At 43.6% G+C, this 19849-nt stretch overlaps 1 protein-coding gene across 3 annotated transcripts in view; it reads left to right on the top strand.

The window, feature by feature from the left end:
- The window catches only part of FBN2 (fibrillin 2), a 206627-nt gene that overhangs the window by 4937 nt on the left and 181841 nt on the right, over nucleotides 1–19849 (top strand). For 2 of the 3 annotated variants that reach the window (XM_077344463.1, XM_077344465.1), the window contains exons 3-4: nucleotides 13923–14021; nucleotides 18978–19073. In XM_077344463.1, coding sequence (XP_077200578.1) covers nucleotides 13923–14021; nucleotides 18978–19073 — 195 coding nt within the window. The remainder of the gene's footprint in view (nucleotides 1–13922; nucleotides 14022–18977; nucleotides 19074–19849) is intronic. The other variant, XM_077344464.1, reaches the window with a different exon arrangement.

The following is a 19849-nucleotide window of genomic DNA, read 5'->3' as shown; positions in this document are numbered from 1 at the left end:
GTTAGGGATTCTTTTTACACATGCAGGCTTTTTAAATATTGCAATCCAGTCTTCAGAGCATTTTCATACATGATGTTTACTTTGGTTGTATCCAAAGAAACATTAGTGAACCTCCAGTTATAGAATGGGTTATTCCCACTATTCTCTTCTATTACAACCCTCTGTCTGCCCTAAAAGCTTCTCCTGATTGTTGAGAAACCCTCTCCAATGGTAATATAGGTCATTTGGAGGTCTGCAGAACAAGGAATAGATAGAATACACTTATTTCTTGAATAAGTGGGGGTGCTTACTCTCTTAAGTATGAAGTTCACAAATTACAAATGAAAAAAAGAGAATGTACAGATTCTTTATCCATTAATTTCTAATGGTTTACGGATTTCTAGTGGTGGAAAGTGCCATTAACTCACAGCTGACATATGGCAGCCATTTAAGGTGCTCAAGGAAAGAGATATTAGGAATTGGTTTCCCAATGCCTGCCTCTGCTGCATAACTCTGATGTTCATTGGAGGTCTCCCATCCACATACTGGCCAGGGCCAACCCTGCCTAGATTCTGAGATCTTATGAAATCGGGCTGCCCTGGATTAGTCAGGTCAGGGTTTAAGGATCATTATTAAAGATACTATTTCCATGGTACTTCAACCATACAAAATTTTGTTTTTATTTGTATTTGTTTATAGTTATATTTCTACTAGCTTCAAAGTCCGTTCCTAAGAATGGGCCTTGAAAGGGCCCCCTCGCCTGGCCCTTGGCCAGGCAGCTTAAGGTGGCTTTAGACTGCAGCTCGCAGCCAGATCAAGTGGGGTGGGTGGGGGCTTGGGCAGCTTGTTAGCAGGGCTGGGACAGAGCTCCTTAGCAGGCTGTCAGCAGTCTGGGAGGCCCTCGTCATCAGGCCCAGGCTAGCAGGCCAGGAGGCCCTTGTTAGCAAGCCCTCCACCATGGCCCTTTGCCGACGGCCTCTCCCCTTACCTGCTGCTGGCTCTAGACACTGAGGTGTATGAGAGCAAAGAGGCTAGAGTCCAAGGATGGAGGGCAGGAGCTGCAGGGGCAGGGCCAATCAGGGCAAAGCTGGCTGCACCCTGATTGGCCCTATTCCAACTTGGACAACTGGACACATACCACCCCCTAGGCTGTTTCATAAATATATAGAGAGGAACAACAATGGATAACCACCCCTCCTGGTGCTGCTGATTCGGGATGGTTCACGACATATAGTTTACAATAATTCCACAAACAGTTTAAAGATTAAAAACATAATTGAGACATTACATTGATCAGAAGTTATAAATCTTTACCCGGTATTACCATTTGCCATCATTGCTTTGAGCTATAGAATCTCATAGGCTAGATATCAGGAAAAAAATGTTCACAGTCAAAGTAGTTCAGCAGTGGAATAGGCTTCCTAAGGAGGTGGTGAGCTCCCCCTCACTGGCAGTCTTCAAGCAAAGGTTGGATACACACTTTTCTTGGATACTTTAGGATGCTTTGGGCTGATCCTACGTTGAGCAGGGGGTTGGACTAGATGGCCTGTATGGCCCCTTCCAACTCTATGATTCTATATTACATCCAGAAGGAGAGTTTATGGAGGAGGGCCCAATCCCTGATGTTCTATTGCTCATTGGACCCTACAAAATGCCTGGTGGAACTCTATTTTGCAGAACTGTGAGAGCTCCTTTAGGTTCAGTCCCAGGTTACTTGCCTGTTTGAATTGGCAGACCAAAATGCTCTTTGGGGAGGCATAATCAGTTAGGCCTTTAGGTAAACCAGTCCCAGACCGTGAATGGCCTTGAAGATCAGTACCAAAACCTTGAACTTGATCCACAATTTAACTGAGAGCCAGTGCAGTTGCCTGAGAACAGGCCAGACGTGGACCCTCCAAGGTGTTCTTGTGAAGGCCCGCATTGCTGTATTCTGGACCAGTTGCAGTTTACTACATGCTAATTCTCCAGTGTCCCACTGAATTGTTTGTATTAGCAGATAAAAGTTTAATATTTTAAGAGTGATGTCTTAAATAGATTTTTTGCAGTTTTTAAAATAAAGTCAGAATATGCTTTAAATTTGTTTTTCTAGAAAGGGTTTTTTTTACCTAATCAGATCCTAAAACAAGGACTTAACAGTATTTTATTTTTTATGTTTAGAGGAAATTTTGTGTCTTTACAACAAGGATTTTATAAGGATTTAAAAAAAAGATATCAGAGTTTCATTTTGCTGTTAAGAACAGTAAAGAGGCTGCAGGAGGGGGCTGGGGCCATATGAGTTAGTGCTTCATTGCTCTTTTGACCATTTCTGTTGCTTAGAAAACAGTTACTCATAGAGATTTAAAATCAGACACTTTAAACTCAGAAATACAAGCAAATAAGACCCCACCCAAGGAGCAGAGAGCTCCCCCCTTAAGCCAACCCTGTCTACAATATCATCTTAGTTTATTGGGCAAGGGGCCATCCTGATGTCTCCTTTTAGTCTCTAAGCAGTCAGAATATGCATAGGAATAATTGAACATTATTAATATTTTTTTCTTTCCTGGGGAAAAGGTGGGGAAGAAAGAAATAGACCATTCAGGGATTTTCTCAGATGTGTGTGTGTGTGTGTGGGCGGGAGGAGAGCCTGGAAAGAAGGATTCAGTCTGGTGTATGTTTCAGTGAAATCTAGATAGTGCAGAATGAAAAGATAAGCTTCTTTCTTTAGTATGAAAAGAAAAATATTATTCTCCTGTCTTTTCCTTGACTACTGAGAAATTGAAAAAGAAGAATTATGGAAGTTGTGGGGATTTCCCCTCCTGTTCATACTTCTTTCATGCTCCAAAACACTATATACTTACTTGAGAATCCTGTTGGATACAGGGATGTCTGACTTCGGATGCACATGATCTCACTGTTAGGAGCAGATTAAGAGCATCCCGCTGCTTTCAATTGTATTGTTATGACAGCTTCTGGAAAATGCTACTTCCTGAAAGAAAAGGGGTTGGGACTCCTGAAAAACTTTTATTTTGGTGGGCTGGGTGTATGAGAAAATGCTTCTGATTTCTAGATGTGGGTGAAGGCCTCCTTGCTTTATGTGAAACAAAAAGCTCAGACAACTGAGAGCACGTGGAGAGAGCTACTGGGGAGAGTTGCTGCTGACCAGGTGAGGCTATTGTTCTGCCTGGGTGAGGTGATTGCTGGGTAATTGTTGGGAGGCTTAAAAAGGGCTGCTCCTCACCAGAGGCGCGAGCCTTTGGCGCGAGCCGAAGAGCGAGAGAGACAAAGGGCTCTTGGCCTGCGGCTCTTAGCCTGGGGTTCTTGGCCGAGCAATTAGAATCAGTAGATTATATCGGTAGATTATATTTCCCTAGTACTTGCACTGCCTAGACATTACAATGGACCTCCAGGACACTCATCCCATCATCTGCAGTGAGTGTGACATGATTGCCTTCCTCCCAGAAGACAAGATGGACTACAGCTGCCCCAAGTGTAAGCTGGTAAGACTTTTGGAGGAAAAGATTAGGGGACTAGAAAACAGAATTATTACTCTGACCCAAAGTAAGAAAGGGGAGGAGTTCGTAGTCCAGAGCTCTGCAACATGGAATAAAGAGAATAAAGAGAATACAACCAGTCCTGAAGAGGACAAGGAGATTGACCACAATAGGGAGCCTCTGCAGGCAGTTCGGAAAAAGACTGAACGGCGAAGGGCGAGACAGTTCTCGGGGCCTTTGGAGCTCCAGAATAGATTTCAGGCCTTTGCAGAGGAGGTGCAAGGGTCAACAAGGGAAGAGGTCCCAAAACAAACTCTAAGACAAAGGGAAGAGGCCACGGGGACAGAAGGAAATGGAGTTGAGAAGGAAAAAAAAAAAAGAGTACTGGTAATTGGAGACTCCCTGCTAAAAGGAATGGATCGCCATGTGGCTGGGCCAGACCCCCTAACCCGAGAGGTGTGTTGCTTGCCAGGGGCGAAAATTAAAGATGTTTCAGAAAGGCTGCCCAAACTCCTCAAATCTACGGATCGCTACCCATTTGTGATGGTCCATGTGGGAACGAATGACATGTCCCTGAATACCATCGCTCCTATTAAAAAAGACTATCAAGATCTGGGGAGGAAGCTCAAGCAAATGGGGGCACAAGTGGTATTCTCTTCAATCTTGCCTGTCAAGGGAAGAGGAATGCATCAGGAGAGGAAGATAAGGGAGGTGAATCACTGGCTGCGTAGTTGGTGCCGGCAGGAGAGATTTGGTTTCTGGGACCATGGGATAGGCTTTCTTGAGGAAGGCCTACTAGCACCTGATGGACTGCACTTATCGAAACTGGGGAAGAATGTGTTTGGCAGGAACCTGGGGAGATTCATCAGGAGAGCTTTAAACTAAAGCCACTAGGGGAAGGAGACGATCAACATAGGGAGTGTATGGAAGGAAAACGATCGGAGGCAGCCCAACCGGCAAGGCCAGCTCATAGGGAACCAAAAGTAAAAGGATTCAGTTGTCTTTATACTAACGCCCAAAGCATGAGCAATAAAAAGGAAGAGCTGGAACTTCTCATGCTGATGGAAAGGTATGATCTAGTAGGCATCACAGAAACTTGGTGGAATGATTCTCATGACTGGAATGTAATGGTGGATGGATATGAACTGTTCAGAAAAAACAGAATAGATCGAAGAGGTGGAGGAGTGGCACTGTATGTGAGGAAAGGGCTTACCTGTCAGGAAATTCTAGTGAAGGAGAGCATATCTGCAGTGGAAAGCATCTGGGTGAAAATAAGCGAGGGGAAAACAAACAGTGTGGTGGTTGGTGTCTGCTACCGACCGCCTGACCAACGAGAGGATGTGGATGCTGCACTTTGTGAGCAGCTTGAGAAAATATCCAAACGGCAGGACCTAGTCCTCATGGGTGACTTCAGTTTCCCAGATGTGTGCTGGGAAACTAACTCTGCGAAGCGTCCTCAGTCATGCAAGTTTCTGACCTGCCTGGCTGACAATTTCATTTATCAAATGGTAGATGAACCCACAAGAGGTTCAGCCATACTGGACTTAATACTGACCAACAGGCAAGAGTTGGTGGATGAGGTGAAGGAGGTGGGGGACCCTAGGGGGAAGTGACCATGTCCTCATAGAATTCCTTTTGAGATGGGGAGCCAAGGAAGCTTGTAGCCAGACACGGATGTTGGATTTTCATAGGGCAAACTTTAATAAACTCAGAGACATGATGAGTGTCATACCATGGACGAGAATGCTGGAAGGGAAGGGAGCATGTGAAGGGTGGGCGCTACTCAAACAAGAGCTATTGCATGCTCAATCAATGACTATTTCAGAAATACGAAAACACTGCAGGAGCTCTAAGAAGCCTATTTGGATGAACAGAGAACTTCAAGAGGAACTAAGAAAGAAAAGGAAAATGTTCAGGAAATGGAGGGAAGGACAGAGCTCTAAAGAAGAGTACCTACAGGTTACTAGGCACTGTAGATCAATCATCAGAAAGGCCAAAGCTGAGAGTGAGCTAAGATTGGCCAGGGAAGCCCATTGTAACAAGAAAAGATTTTTCAGTTATGTGGGGAGCAAACGTAAAGTCAAGGAGGCAATAGGCCCACTGTTGGGTGCAGATGGACAAACTCTAACGAAAAATGCAGAGAAAGCAGAAAGGCTTAGTGCCTATTTTACATCTGTTTTTTCCCACAGGTCAAAGTGTTTAGGCACATCTAGAGATGGCTGTAGCCAAAGGATAGTGTCTGGGTGGCAGGTTAACATGGATAGAGAGGTTGTCGAGAGGCATTTAGCTGCACTGGATGAGTTCAAATCCCCTGGTCCAGATGAAATGCACCCGAGAGTACTCAAAGAACTTTCCAGAGAACTTGCACAGCCCTTGTCCATCATCTTCGGAATCTCTTTAAGGACTGGAGATGTCCCGGAGGACTGGAAAAGAGCAAACGTTATTCCGATCTTCAAAAAAGGGAGGAAGGATGACCCAGGAAACTACAGACCAGTGAGTCTGACCTCTGTTGTGGGGAAGATAATGGAGCAGATATTAAAGGGAGCGATCTGCAAACATCTGGAGGACAATTTGGTGATCCAAGGAAGTCAGCATGGATTTGTCTCCAACAGGTCCTGCCAGACCAACCTAGTTTCCTTTTTTGACCAAGTAACAGGTTTGCTGGATCGGGGAAATTCGGTTGATGTCATTTACTTGGATTTTAGTAAAGCTTTTGACAAGGTTCCCCATGATGTTCTGATGGATAAGTTGAAGGACTGCAATCTGGATTTTCAGATAGTTAGGTGGATAGGGAATTGGTTAGAGAACCGCACTCAAAGAGTTGTTGTCAATGGTGTTTCATCAGACTGGAGAGAGGTGAGTAGCGGGGTACCTCAGGGCTCGGTGCTCGGCCCGGTACTTTTTAACATATTTATTAATGATCTAGATGAGGGGGTGGAGGGACTACTCATCAAGTTTGCAGATGACACCAAATTGGGAGGACTGGCAAATACTCCGGAAGATAGAGACAGAGTTCAACGAGATCTGAACACAATGGAAAAATGGGCAAATGAGAACAAGATGCAATTTAATAAAGATAAGTGTAAAGTTCTGCATCTGGGTCAGAAAAATGAAAAGCATGCCTACTGGATGGGGGATACGCTTCTAGGTAGCACTGTGTGTGAACGAGACCTTGGGGTACTTGTGGATTGTAAACTAAACATGAGCAGGCAGTGTGATGCAGCGGTAAAAAAGGCAAATGCCATTTTGGGCTGTATCAACAGAGGCATCACATCAAAATCACAAGATGTCACAGTCCCATTGTATACGGCACTGGTCAGACCACACCTGGAGTATTGTGTGCAGTTCTGGAGGCCTCACTTCAAGAAGGACGTAGATAAAATTGAAAGGGTACAGAGGAGAGCGACGAAGATGATCTGGGGCCAAGGGACCAAGCCCTATGAAGATAGGTTGAGGGACTTGGGAATGTTCAGCCTGGAGAAAAGGAGGTTGAGAGGGGACATGATAGCCCTCTTTAAGTATTTGAAAGGTTGTCACTTGGAGGAGGGCAGGATGCTGTTTCTGCTGGCTGCAGAGGAGAGGACACGCAGTAATGGGTTTAAACTTCAAGTACAACGATATAGGCTAGATATCAGGAAAAAGTTTTTCACAGTCAGAGTAGTTCAGCAGTGGAATAGGCTGCCTAAGGAGGTGGTGAGCTCCCCCTCACTGGAAGTCTTCAAGCAAAGGTTGGATACACACTTTTCTTGGATGCTTTAGGATGCTTAGGGCTAATCCTGCGTTGAGCAGGGGGTTGGACTAGATGGCCTGTATGGCCCCTTCCAACTCTATGATTCTATGATTCTATGATAAAAAGGAAAATTTAATTTTGAGCTAGTGATTTGGAGAGGTGATCACATTGATATCTGCAGTTCTCCTGTCTTACTGGTTGGCTGTCATATGTACTGGTTAGAGTGAAGGGCTTGGACCTGGGATGATTGGGGTTGAGTCCTTCACTCATCCATGAAGCCCTGCCTGGTGACCTTGGGTTCATCGCAGTCACTCAGCCTAACTTATCTCCATCAGGTTGTTGTGAAGATTAAGTGGAGGGGGGGGGGCACCTGGTGAAAAGTCACTTGAGTCCCCCGTCAAGGAGGAAAATGGGATTGAAATTTAAAGAGGACGCAAGCATAAACCTTGCTCTTCTGAGTAGTAAGTTGTATAGTGGATGTTAGGAAAAACATCCACGTGTCATGATTTTTTTCTTGCATGGGGTATTTTTTACCTGAGCCCCAGGGGAGGGTGGTATATAAATGTAAAATAAATACATTAAAATGAAATTAATATTCCTATTGTAAACACAGTTACAAAAGAAAAGGGTGCATTAGGTTTGCACCTGCAAAAGGATCAGTATTTCCCTTTTCTACAACTGGGAGAAATATTTCTACCATGTCTTCTAACTTGATTTGTCTCCTTCAGTATTTCAGAGGAAGAGGATGGTAAGAGCACCAGAACTGATTGGTTCTGTCTACTGTTGCCATATCCCACCCCTGATCTCTGCCTCAGTGGGTACCAGCTGCCACTTCTTCTGTCCACTGAAATAAATGCATTTAGGAGGATGCATTTTTTCTGTTTTGGATAGAAGAAGAAAAAGAAGTTGATTCTTATATGCTGCTTTTCTCTATCCAAAGGAGTCTCAAAGCAGCTTACATTCGCCTCCCCTTTCCTCTCCCTACAACAGACACCTTGTGAAGGAGGTGAGGTTGAGAGAGCCCTGATATTATTGCTCGGTCAGAACAGCTTTATTAGTGCTGTGGCGAGCTCAAGGTCACCCAGCTGGCTGCATGTGGGTGAGTGCAGAATCAAACCCAGGATGCCAGATTAGAAGTCTGCACTCCTAACCACTACACCAAATTGGCTAGGAAAAGTCACTGGGTAGTGTTGTTTATAAATAACATTACAAACAGGGAACATGGGGACTAGTCAATAATTTCTGTACTTCTTTGGAAATTATGTGTGTGCATAATGCCCTGCTTTGAAATATGTATAAACTCAGAATGGAGTCTATATCTGCAACCCTGTATTTAATTAAAGGCCTTTTCTGCATGGGTTATGTGCCCCCCTGATTGATGCTTTTGGGTAGCAAGGTTTTTTCCTACTGAAACATTGTGATGCAACTTTCCTCTGATCTTTCCCATACCTGTGTTGCTGCAAAACTTTATGAATAATCTCAGCAAAACTTGTTGGGCTGTACAGCAGTGGTCCCCAACCCCCGGTCCGGGGACCGGTCCCGGTCCGTGGATCAGTCGGTACCGGGCCACAGCTCCTCCTCGTCGTCCTCCCCAGCTGCTGACTCGGGAGCTGTCCTGCCACTCTGCCACTGGCTGGTGCTCTCCAGCAGCTGCCATGACTGGGGCTCCCCCTTGACGTGGCACTGCGCAGCTGCTGCTGGCAGCGCCCCCCAGCGGGCAGCAGAAAGTCAGGGGCACCAGCAGGAAAGCAAGTGGAGCAGAGGCTCAGGCGGTGGTGACGTCCCTCGACAAAAGACTACCCCCCCGGGCCTCAGTAAAATTGTCAAGCGTTGACCGGTCCCCAGTGATAAAAAGGTTGGGGACCACTGCTGTACAGGTTAGATTTTCCCAGTCCAGTTAATACAGTAATCTTTCTATTCCCTAGATCCTGTTGATATAAATATGTATCACATCATCCATTGCCAGTTTGTTATAATATGACTCCCCCCTTCCCCTGTTGACATATGTGTGCGTGGGGAGTGGCTACCACAAGGAAACTGCAGGAGGGTAGATGTGGGGAAACCCTTATCTAGTATCCCTGTTGCTGCTAGGGGCTTCCAAAGGAAAATGTCATTATGTTGAACAAATATCATTGTGTGGCACCTTTAAGACCAACAAAGTTTTATTCAAGCTATGAGCTTGCATGTTCATGCACACTTCCTCAGATACAATATAATGAAATGGAAGTAATCAGTTCAGACTTATAGGTAGAGTGTGAGAGTAATTTAACATAAAGCATAATGAAAATGGTTAACAGATTCCAGAGATAAATAGGAAAAACAGCAGTTTGGATTCGTTTGTGTTTGCTTGTGTGGGAATTTGTGCCTGGGAATTTACATTTGGTATAAAATAAATATGCCACATTAAGAGAATAACAGGCAAATAGATAATCAATTGCTGACAGCAGTTAGCTGAGAACTTGCCCTTCTACCCCAGGGTAGAATATAGAGGGTACATAGTCAACCAAAATACCAAACCTGACGACCCAGGATGCCCCATTGTCTAAGGCATAAGCACTATCATCGTGGGCATATCTGGATACATGGACTCTGTTCTGAGACCCCATGCCATCAATTCCTCTAATTATGCCTGTGATAACACAGACTTTCTGAGGAAAATACAGTCTTTGAACAACCGTATAGAAAACACTATTTTGGCCACCATGGATGGGGAATCCCTGTATATCAACATCCCACACAATGGTGGATTACAAGCCATTATGAATACAATTTCAAACAAAAACACAGCTGATTCAGCCACCAAACTGTGCCATTTTGTTCTGACCCATAACCACTTCAGATATGGTGACAAGTTGTTCCTTCAGATAAATAGTACAGCCATGGGCACTCACATGGCCTCTCGATGTTCCAACATCCACATGGTAGACTTGGAAGAACACTTCCTAAACCCACACACTCATACCTCTCTTATACCTGCGATTCATTGATGACATTTTCATCATCTGGACACATAATAAAGAAGCCCTAGATACTTTCCACCAGGCATATAATGGCTTTCACCCCACCATCTACCTGACAATGAACCAGTGTGCACAAATACATTTTCTGGACACTACAGTAAAAATACACAATGGACCACTAGGGACCACACTATACCCGAAGCCTACTGACCGACAAACATACCTACATGCCTCTAGCTACCATCCTGAACATACCAAATGATTCATTGTATATAGCCATGCTCTATGCTACAATTGCATCTGCTCCAACCCTACATGCAGGGATTCTGATCTGAGGGATCTAGAACACACCTTTTTAGAACAAGTACCCACCTGTAGAAGTTAAGAAACAAAGCTAGAATAATATCCAGAGAAAACCGTTATGAGACTGCCCCAAAAGAGACAATAACAGGACACTACTGTTGGTCACATATAGCTCTCAACTCAAAGCAGTTCAATGCATCAACAGTGACTTACAACCTCTATTGGAAAATGACAGTTCTCCTTCACCTGTTCTGGGGGGCAAAGCTTTTCTTGCATACAGACAGTCCCTTAATCTCAAACAACACCTCACCCAGATTAATACAGCATCTAATTTGAACATAGATACTGGTACCAGAGCTTACAAGAAACCTAAATGTCAACTTTGCTGTCACATACATCCAGACAACACAATCATTGGATCCAACAATATTAGTTACACTATCATAGGCTTATTCACATGCTCATCTTCTAACATTGTATATGCCATCAAATGCAAACAATGCCCTTCTGTTCTCTACATAGGATGAACAGGGCAAACTATGCCAAAGGATAAATTTATTTATTATTTATTTATTCGACTTATTGCCTGCCACTCTCATAATAGGCTCATGGTGGGTTAAAATCCCATTAAAACCCATTCGGACATACATCAATACAGACTCCTAAAACAGTTAAAAACCATGGCAGTCACTGACCCTCTAGCCCCTCAGAAACCTAAAGTAGGAGTGGGAGGAGGGAACACAGATCATGGCAGGTGCTACACTCTTAACGCTGGGGGGCCCATCAGATCTTCTTTGCCGCGCCATCCTCAACCATAAACCTGGCAAAAGAGCTCCGTTTTGCAGTCCCTGCAGAATGCTGAAAGCTCTTGCAGAGCCCGCAACTCCTCCGGGAGATAATTTCATCAGGTAGGAGCCAGGACAAAAAAGGCCCTGGCTCTGGTAGAGGCCAGGTGCTGGGAATGACCAATACATTTCCTGGGCCCGGGAAAATAAATAAATTAGTGCCCACAGAGTGTAAAGCCCTGCGGGGGGGCATAGGCTGAAAGGCAGTCCCTTAGATATGTGGGTCTCATAATGCGTAGGGCCTTGAAGGTCAGAACCTTGAACTGAATCTGGGTGGCAACTGGCAACCAATGCAGATGCCTCAGCCCAGGCTGGATATGGGCCCTCCAAGATGTCTCTGTGAGGACCCTAGCAGCTGCATTCCACACCAGCTGCAATTTCCAGATCAAGGCCAAGGGAAGGCCCACGCAAAGCGAGTTACAGAAATCTATTCTGAAGGTGACTGTCACATGGATCACTGTGGCCAAATGTTCAGAGGATAGGTAGGGTGCTAGTAGCCGTGCCTGGTGAAGGTGGAACAATGCCTGGTGGGCTGCCTTCTTGACCTGCACCTCTAGAGTCAGTGAGACATCGATGGTCACTCCCAAATTCTTGGCCATGGGCGCAGTGGTAAGCTACGTCCCAGCCAGGGAGGGTAAGCCTGCTTCCTGACCCAACCTTCTGTCACCCAGCCACAGGACCTCCATCTTAGAGGCATTGAGTTTCAGGCGGTTCTGCTCTAACCATCCAGCAACAGCTCCCATATATCTGGCGAATAGTTCGGGGGGGGGGGACGTCTGGACAGCTGTTCATCAGGAGATAGAGCTGGGTGTAATAATATTGATGACAGCCCAGCCCGAAACTCTGTACCAACTCTGCCAGAGGGCATATAAAGATGTTAGAAACTCTGCCCTGTGTGACCCCACAAGGACACAAATGGACACAAATCTGACATCAGGAACCACAAGACTGAAAAACCTGTGGGAGAACAGGTTTAGTGCCCACAGAGTGTAAAGCCAAGACATTCAATAGTAGCCCCAAAGTAGCCATTTTATTACAAAGGAACTTCAAGAACAGAATTGAAAAGGGAAATTGCTGAAATGCAAGTTATTACAACACAGAACAATGGAATCCCCAGGACTCAACAGGAACATTTGTTTTTGACTTACTATATAAGGTAACCTGCATTCCTAACAAGCCCTCAGAAGAACCCAATGTGCTCTGTATTTTAATTGATCACTTATTTGGAATAATTGATTTGAACAAGTAGATTGTATTTAACTATGGCTAATATAATACAAAAGAGCCTCTTGTGGCGCAGAGTAAGGCAGCCGTCTGAAAGCTTTGCCCATGAGGCTGGGAGTTCAATCCCAGCAGCCGGCTCAAGGTTGACTCAGCCTTCCATCCTTCCGGGGTCGGTAAAATGAGTACCCAGCTTGCTGGGGGGTAAACGGTAATGACTGGGGAAGGCACTGGCAAACCACCCCGTATTGAGTCTGCCATGAAAACGCTGGAGGGCGTCACCCCAAGGGTCAGACATGACCTGGTGCTTGCACAGGGGATACCTTTACCTAATATAATACAATGTAGTTTAGAATACTATACATATGCTTTTCACTGGTCTATGACCAGTGGTTTGTGCCATGCACGGCTGCAAACACGCATGAACGGCAGTTTCACGCATGCGCCAAAGTGCCACGTGTGCGCGTTTGCGGCCGCGCATGTGCAGCCGTCGGATCGCCCTCCCCACCTCAACCAGTCTGCAGCCTTAGAAAGGTTGCGGACCACTGCCCTAAGACACTGTTCCCCAATCCTCGGGCTGCAGACTGGTACCAGGCCATGGTGGGCGGAAGGAGGGTGCGCCTCCTCCCCACAGGGTGTTGCTCCCAGCGCAATGAGTGCCACGCTGTGGGGGGTTGCGGGTGCTGGTGCAGCAGCCCCGTGGCAGCTCCACGCCTGTGTGTTTGTGCCTGCTGGCATGCTGGCGTCTGCACCTTCCTCTTCCCCCCCCCTCCGGTCCCCGGGCCTCCCTCTCCCCCCCCCCCCGGTCCCCAGCCTGAAAAAGGTTGGGAACCACTGCCCTAAGATGCTTCCATGCTTGAGAGGACAGACAGGGGGCAGAAGGGCAAGATCTCAGCTAACTGCTGTCAGCAATTGATTATCTGTTTGCCCATTTTTCTCTTAATGTGAAATGTGATGTATTTATTGTATGCCAAATATTTCTGATGCAATTCAAACAAATTCAAATTTCTGGTTTTTCCTATATCTCTGGAATCTGTTAACCACTTTCATTATGCTGTTAATCTGTTAACCACTTTCATTACTCTAGCACTCTACCTATAATTTTGGACTGATTACTTCATTCCATTATATTGTATCTGAGGAAGTGCACGTGAAAGCTCATCCCTTGAGTAAAACTTTGTTGGTGTTAAAGGTGCCATTGGACTCTAAATGTGTTGTGCTTCAGACCAACACAGCTACCCACTTTGATCTATCTTCATTGTGTTGAACAGCCCACACTGAAGGAAGTATTCTGAAACTTTTAAAAAAATGCAAAGCTAGCAATTTTTAAACTTCTGTTTCAGAATATATATGCTTGCTTTTTTGAGACACAAGTAATGGAAATGTTTTTTTGTTTTTTTGTTTTCTTCCACAGCAATTTGTAGAAATAGTTGTGGTGATGGGTTTTGTTCCCGTCCTAACATGTGCACTTGCTCCAGTGGACAGATCTTGCCAACCTGTGGAACAAAAACGGGTAAGATTTGAATATATATTACTCTTTAGAAATTTTCCATTTTATTGTTTAGAACACGTATAATATTTGGAGTGTGTAAAAGTATATACATCTTACAGCTGTAGCGCAGACTCCCTTTTGGTACTGCCTAACCATTCCTGCCAAGGTAGCGCTGCTTTAAATGCTGATGTGTCCTGCCCGGTTCCCTTTTTCCATTAATCAGTTGAGACCTGTCTTCAGGGAACAGGGGTACATATCTGTTGATGAGAGTAAGTGACTAACTGATTGTGTGCTATGACCTTTGTGTATGTGTATATGAAATATATGAAATATTCACCCTGATCCAGCTAGAGGCAAACTTCATTGTGTGCATCTGTAGTTTGATGAGGAATTATGTATTCAAACAGATGCTGTATGCACCATTACTCAAGCAATTCAGCAGCCAAGGTCTATGCACAGATAGCAAAAATTGACATTTTGCCAATTTTTCTGGAGTAGAAGAGAGCCAGGATCCAGTCATCCTCCCTCTTGCTGTTGTCCTTCCTCATCAGTTTGATTGGCTTATTTTACATGGCCTGAAGCACACAACCTTGGAAGTAACATGTACTACATATGTTGTGAGAGTAACGCCATTTTGTTCAAAGTCTTTAAATAAATATAACAGTTAATTCGTGTTATGTTAAAATTTTAATATTATTCTATGGTGTAATTGTATACAAGGCATCAGACCTAAAATAAAATAAACACAGTTCTAGAATTTAGCAAGCATAAATAAAGCATCAGTTCAGGGTAATCATTTTATTATAAGGTTTGTTTTATGAATGGATGGAGTAGTACTACAAGACCATTTGATACTGATGTTGTCAGAAAGGGTCATGGGAGAGGGGAAGAGCAGAATAAATTATGTGTTCTGTTATAAAAAGTGGCAAGATGAAGATTATTTTGTACAATAAAACAACTGAAAAAGGGTGAAGGAAAAGTATAAGGTTAATAATACGTAAGTATATAATGAATGAATTGTTGTCCCACTTTTGATTGCAGTCCCCCAAATAGCTCAGATCATACGTAAAATGCAATAATCTATTGATACAACATAACTTTCAAAATATTAAGAGTATAAAATAAGTAGATGAAGGAGTTGAGAGTATATTAAAAAAAAGAATTTTATATATTAAACTAAGAAACTCAAAGGAGATTGAAAACAAAATATGAGTAAATATGATATTTGCCTGAAAGGAAGATGACCTCAAATGTTAAAAAGTTCTCCCAGAAAGGAAGAATGAAAAGGAATAAAAATAATAGCTCTATATTTAATATTTATTTATTTATCTACTACTCTCCCCTGAGGCTCGGGGTGGTTCACATAGAACTTAGCAACAGGGGACAGTACAGATAACTTAGTAGTTGTAAACAGTAATAATATAGTGATGGCAATAGAACAGTGTAATAGACCAGTGAAACAGAAGAACAGTGGTGAGAACAATAATTTACATACAGGATACTGATGGTTGCGGGAGCTGTGGCCTCAGTGACCCAAAGGGGAAGGGGTTGAGAACCACTGGCAGCGAGGACCCAAAGGGGATCATAGGGTTGCATGTGTGCTGGTGATCATGGAAGGCCTGCTGGCTGGCGCGCCAACACTGCTCCTCCTCTCCGTGCCATGGCACTGGCCACCTCAACCTTCCATGATCACCAGCGCATGTGCAAACCTATGACCACCTTTGGGTTGCTGCAGCGGTGGGGGTCACAGCATCTGGAGGCTTGAGAACCGCTGGCTGAAACAATCAAACTTACACTCAGGAAGGTGGGAAAAGAATGGAGGGCCTAATCTAATGTCATCTATTTAAGACAAGGTGTTAGTTAAGTTGTAGGGAAGAACTGGGGGGGAGGGAAACGGAGGAGTCCAGAGGAGGAAAGAAAAACCAGAAAAAGAGAACTAAAGCACCAACAATAAAAACCACAAGGGGCAGGAAGGAGGAGGGAAGAAAGAAATGAAAAACGGGAAGGAGGGAAATTGAAAATCTGAACATTAACCCCAGTTGAAAAAAAGCCGCTTCCTGGCCTACAACACAGACGGAGCCAACCTAAAGCGGTGGGAATTATGGTGGGAACAATGAAAAAACTCAGACTAAGCACACCAAAACCGCTCTAGGAAATCAGAGCTGCACTGAGCATCCGAGGTTAATCCAAACTGACTCCCCCAATTAACTCAAATTAATTGCCCCTTGATTAATTCATACAAATTAGGTCAACCTCTCCATAATTATTTCCGCTAATTAAATTATGTTATTCTTGCCAAAAAATCTGTATTGATTATATTTTTGATTAATTCTACCTAACTAACCACCCTAGCCTAGCCTAACTGAATTCCCCTAACTAGCCAGTTTGATCCCACAAGTGAAACCAAACACACCCCTAGCAACACACCCTATACACAGTGTAGATTTAACACACAGTCAAAACACACAGTGAAACAACTGGACCTGGTGTGTGTGATGGAGACCTGGGTCAGGGAGGGTGGGACAGTTGGTCGTATAGAGATAGCCCCTGCTTGGACTGTGGGGCAGGGAGAAGGGGTTGGCAATCCTAATCTGAAAGGATTTCTCCTTCAGGGTTCTCCCCATCCTGTCAATTCCAGGAATGTAATGCATAGGCCTCAGATAGGACTCAACCGAGAGTGTGGCCATCTGGCTGGTATACCATGCATCCAGTGCACCTTCAGATGCCCTGCCAGTTCTGTTAGAGGAGGTGACAGCCTGGATTCTAGTTTCCTAGACTCTTAATTCTGAGAGACTTTTACATCCATGCCGAGCTACCACCCTCTAGACATGGGCTGGACCTAATGTGAGCCATGGTGACACTAGGACTCTAGCAAATTGTTGTTGGCTCTACCCATCAAGCAGGTCACATCCTGGATCTCATTTTCGGTGTGAGGTTGAACATGGATCTGCTGTTGGCTAATGTCCTGCTATAGTCAGACCACTTTGCCCTGAAGGCCCAGCTAACACTGCAACCCCCTACACATTTAGGTGCCAAGTAGCTTTTAGCTTGTTCATGGAGGCTTATGGATCCAATTGGATTCCTGAATGGTCTAAGTAACCCAATGCCTCCTGGCACTTTTCTGAATGGTCTGATCAGCAACTGGCATGACAGAATGCTGGCCTCCATTGATGAGATTGCTCCCAGATGTCCTCTCTGCCTAAAGGCAGTTGAGAGCCTATGAGATGGCGGTGAAGTCGGTAAAATAGAAATTTTACTCAACTGCCATTGCATCTGCTAACTTACACCCAGTGCAATTATTTAGGATATTTTGATCTCTCTTTGCCCTGGAGGAAGGGTGCCAAAATAATAGCCAATTGGATATCAGCTGTAAGGCAATTGCAAGTCACTTTTCAGACAAAATCTCAACACCAACACCTCCCTCTAACTTTATATACAGAAAGTGAACTAGAGGCTCCTTGGCCATCTCTGGAGAGTACAGATTACTCACTCTGACTGAAGTGGACAGGATGCTAAAGGCAATGAAGCCAACCACATGCCCTTCAGACCCATGACTGCTAAAAACAACCAATATAAGACTAGTGGCTTCCCCCTGTAAGATAATCAACCTCTCCCTCTCAACAGGAGAATTCCTGGAAGTGCTAAAAGAGGCAGTGGTTTGCCCGCTGCTCAAAAAAAACATCTCTGGACTTGTGACAACCTATCAACTATTGTCCCGTCTTGCACTTAGCATCTTGCATATGCTCTGCACCCCCATATCTTCTGGCATGCACTAGAAGGCATAGGAGCACAGAGAGGAGCTTGCCTGACCTGATCTGACTCACTACAATGCTAGCAGCCCAGCGTATCATCCTGAGGAGTGGTGGATGCATGCTCCTCTCTCTGTGTCCTTTGGTTACTGTGAAATTAGAGGGGACTAGCTTACCAGCTGGTTTACCAGACTCCAAGCAGTGAGCCAGTGAGCCAGTTAGTGAGATGGAGTACAGCACACGTCTCTGTCTGTATCCTTGGCTCTGAGGGAAGTGCCCTCCAACTGACTCACTGAATTTCAAACAGCCCAGGAAGCCAGAAGGGGGAAGCACACACCTTATCCAGTGTTATGATCAGAAAAATTCAAAACAGAAAACGCATATGGTAGTCTTGATTGAAGAGGGAAATATAATTTGTTATATTTTATGACTTATGAATTCAAAGCACCATATATATTGCCTTTTTTGAAAAGAAGTATCACTGAGAATACTGCATGTTTGAGTAAGGAGAGGGAGAACGGAGACTACATATGTAAGAGATAGTGGTGGTAGAAATAAGTCTGAATGAGGGATGGAGGGAGAGGCCAGAGGGAGGAGGAATATAGGTATGTGTATTGGGTGCTGGAGAAGTTGTGTATTTTGGAATATAATTACTAAATGGATGGCTCCAGGGATAACCCAACTGTGGCTCTCCAGATATTCATGGACTACAACTCCCATAAGCCCCTGCCAACATGTGCTTGCAAGTGCTCATGGGAATTGTAGTCCATGGACATTTGGAGAGCCACAGCTTGGCCACCCTGCATATGCTAATAATTTATATTGTTGTATTTTAAAATATAACAACAAATTCCTTATAATTGCCTTTTGATGTGTCAAAAAGTCTATTTTTAGGACAATTACTTGTCTGAACTTGGTTTATGTTGTCACAAATACTAGAATGGTGTTCAGGTATATGTTTTTATTCTTGTACATTTTTGGTTGGATTCCTGTGCTGTTTTGTTTAGCCATTGTTGGCTACCCACTATACCATTAACAATTAATATAATATAACAGTAACAATTAATATAATATAATATAATATAATATAATATAATATAATATAATATAATATAATATAATATAATATAATATAATATAATATAATATAATTAATATAATTAATATAATTAATATAATTAATATAATTAATATAATTAATATAATTAATTTTTGTGTTTTACTGCAGTACAACAGTGCAGTATAAGATGCATGAATGGTGGTACCTGCCTGGATGAGCAGTGTCAATGTCAGAAGGGATATATTGGCACTTACTGTGGACAACGTAAGTAGTTTTTTTTTGTCACTTAAGACCTGTTTGAGTAACTCTACTCATGCGTGCCAGTCCTGTTAACTTACAACAATAAGCATTGGTTTGCTGAATCAGGATAAAGGCCTGTCTAGTCCAGAACTGTCATCAACTGTGATTAGTCAGATGGTTTAGCAAAGCATGGTTGAAATCCTGTTGTCCTGTGGTAACAAGAGTATTTTTGAATAGGAATATTCCACGTTTAGCTTTTGATAATAATGTTCTTAGTGGCATTGGTTTTTTTTTTTTTGCTCAAATAAGGTACTGTTTCAGACACAGTAGTAATTACACTGTCCTTTTCTCATTCCTCAGCTAGGTTAACAAGAGAATATCACTGACATTTTTGCAGACTCTGCTAATAATCTACTATCTAAATCTGTGCTGTGCTTAATTTTTAAATTTTTAAATTTTAATTCAGTTACTTTTCTTCATCTTACTTTCTTAATTCAGATTCATCCATATTAATTTCATTTATATTCTGCCTTTCTACTCCATGGGGACTCAAAGCAGATTGCATCATTCTTCTCTCCTGCACTTTATCCTCACAAAAACTCTGTGAGGTAGATTAGACTGAGAGAGTGATTGACCCATAGTCATCCAGAAAGCGTCTCTTGCAAAGTGGGCATTTGAACCCGAGTCTTGCAGATCCTAGTCTGAAACTCTCATCATCATACCTCGCTGGTTAATTTAGAGATGGGGATAACAAAAAAAACTATGATTAAAAAAATCTGTAGTAGGATTTTGTATCACAA

The sequence above is a fragment of the Paroedura picta genome, chromosome 7 (assembly GCF_049243985.1).
Source record: "Paroedura picta isolate Pp20150507F chromosome 7, Ppicta_v3.0, whole genome shotgun sequence".
NCBI lineage: Eukaryota > Metazoa > Chordata > Lepidosauria > Squamata > Gekkonidae > Paroedura > Paroedura picta.
The sequence above is the reverse complement of the archived record's forward strand: the minus strand, read 5'-3'. Positions and strand labels throughout refer to the sequence as shown.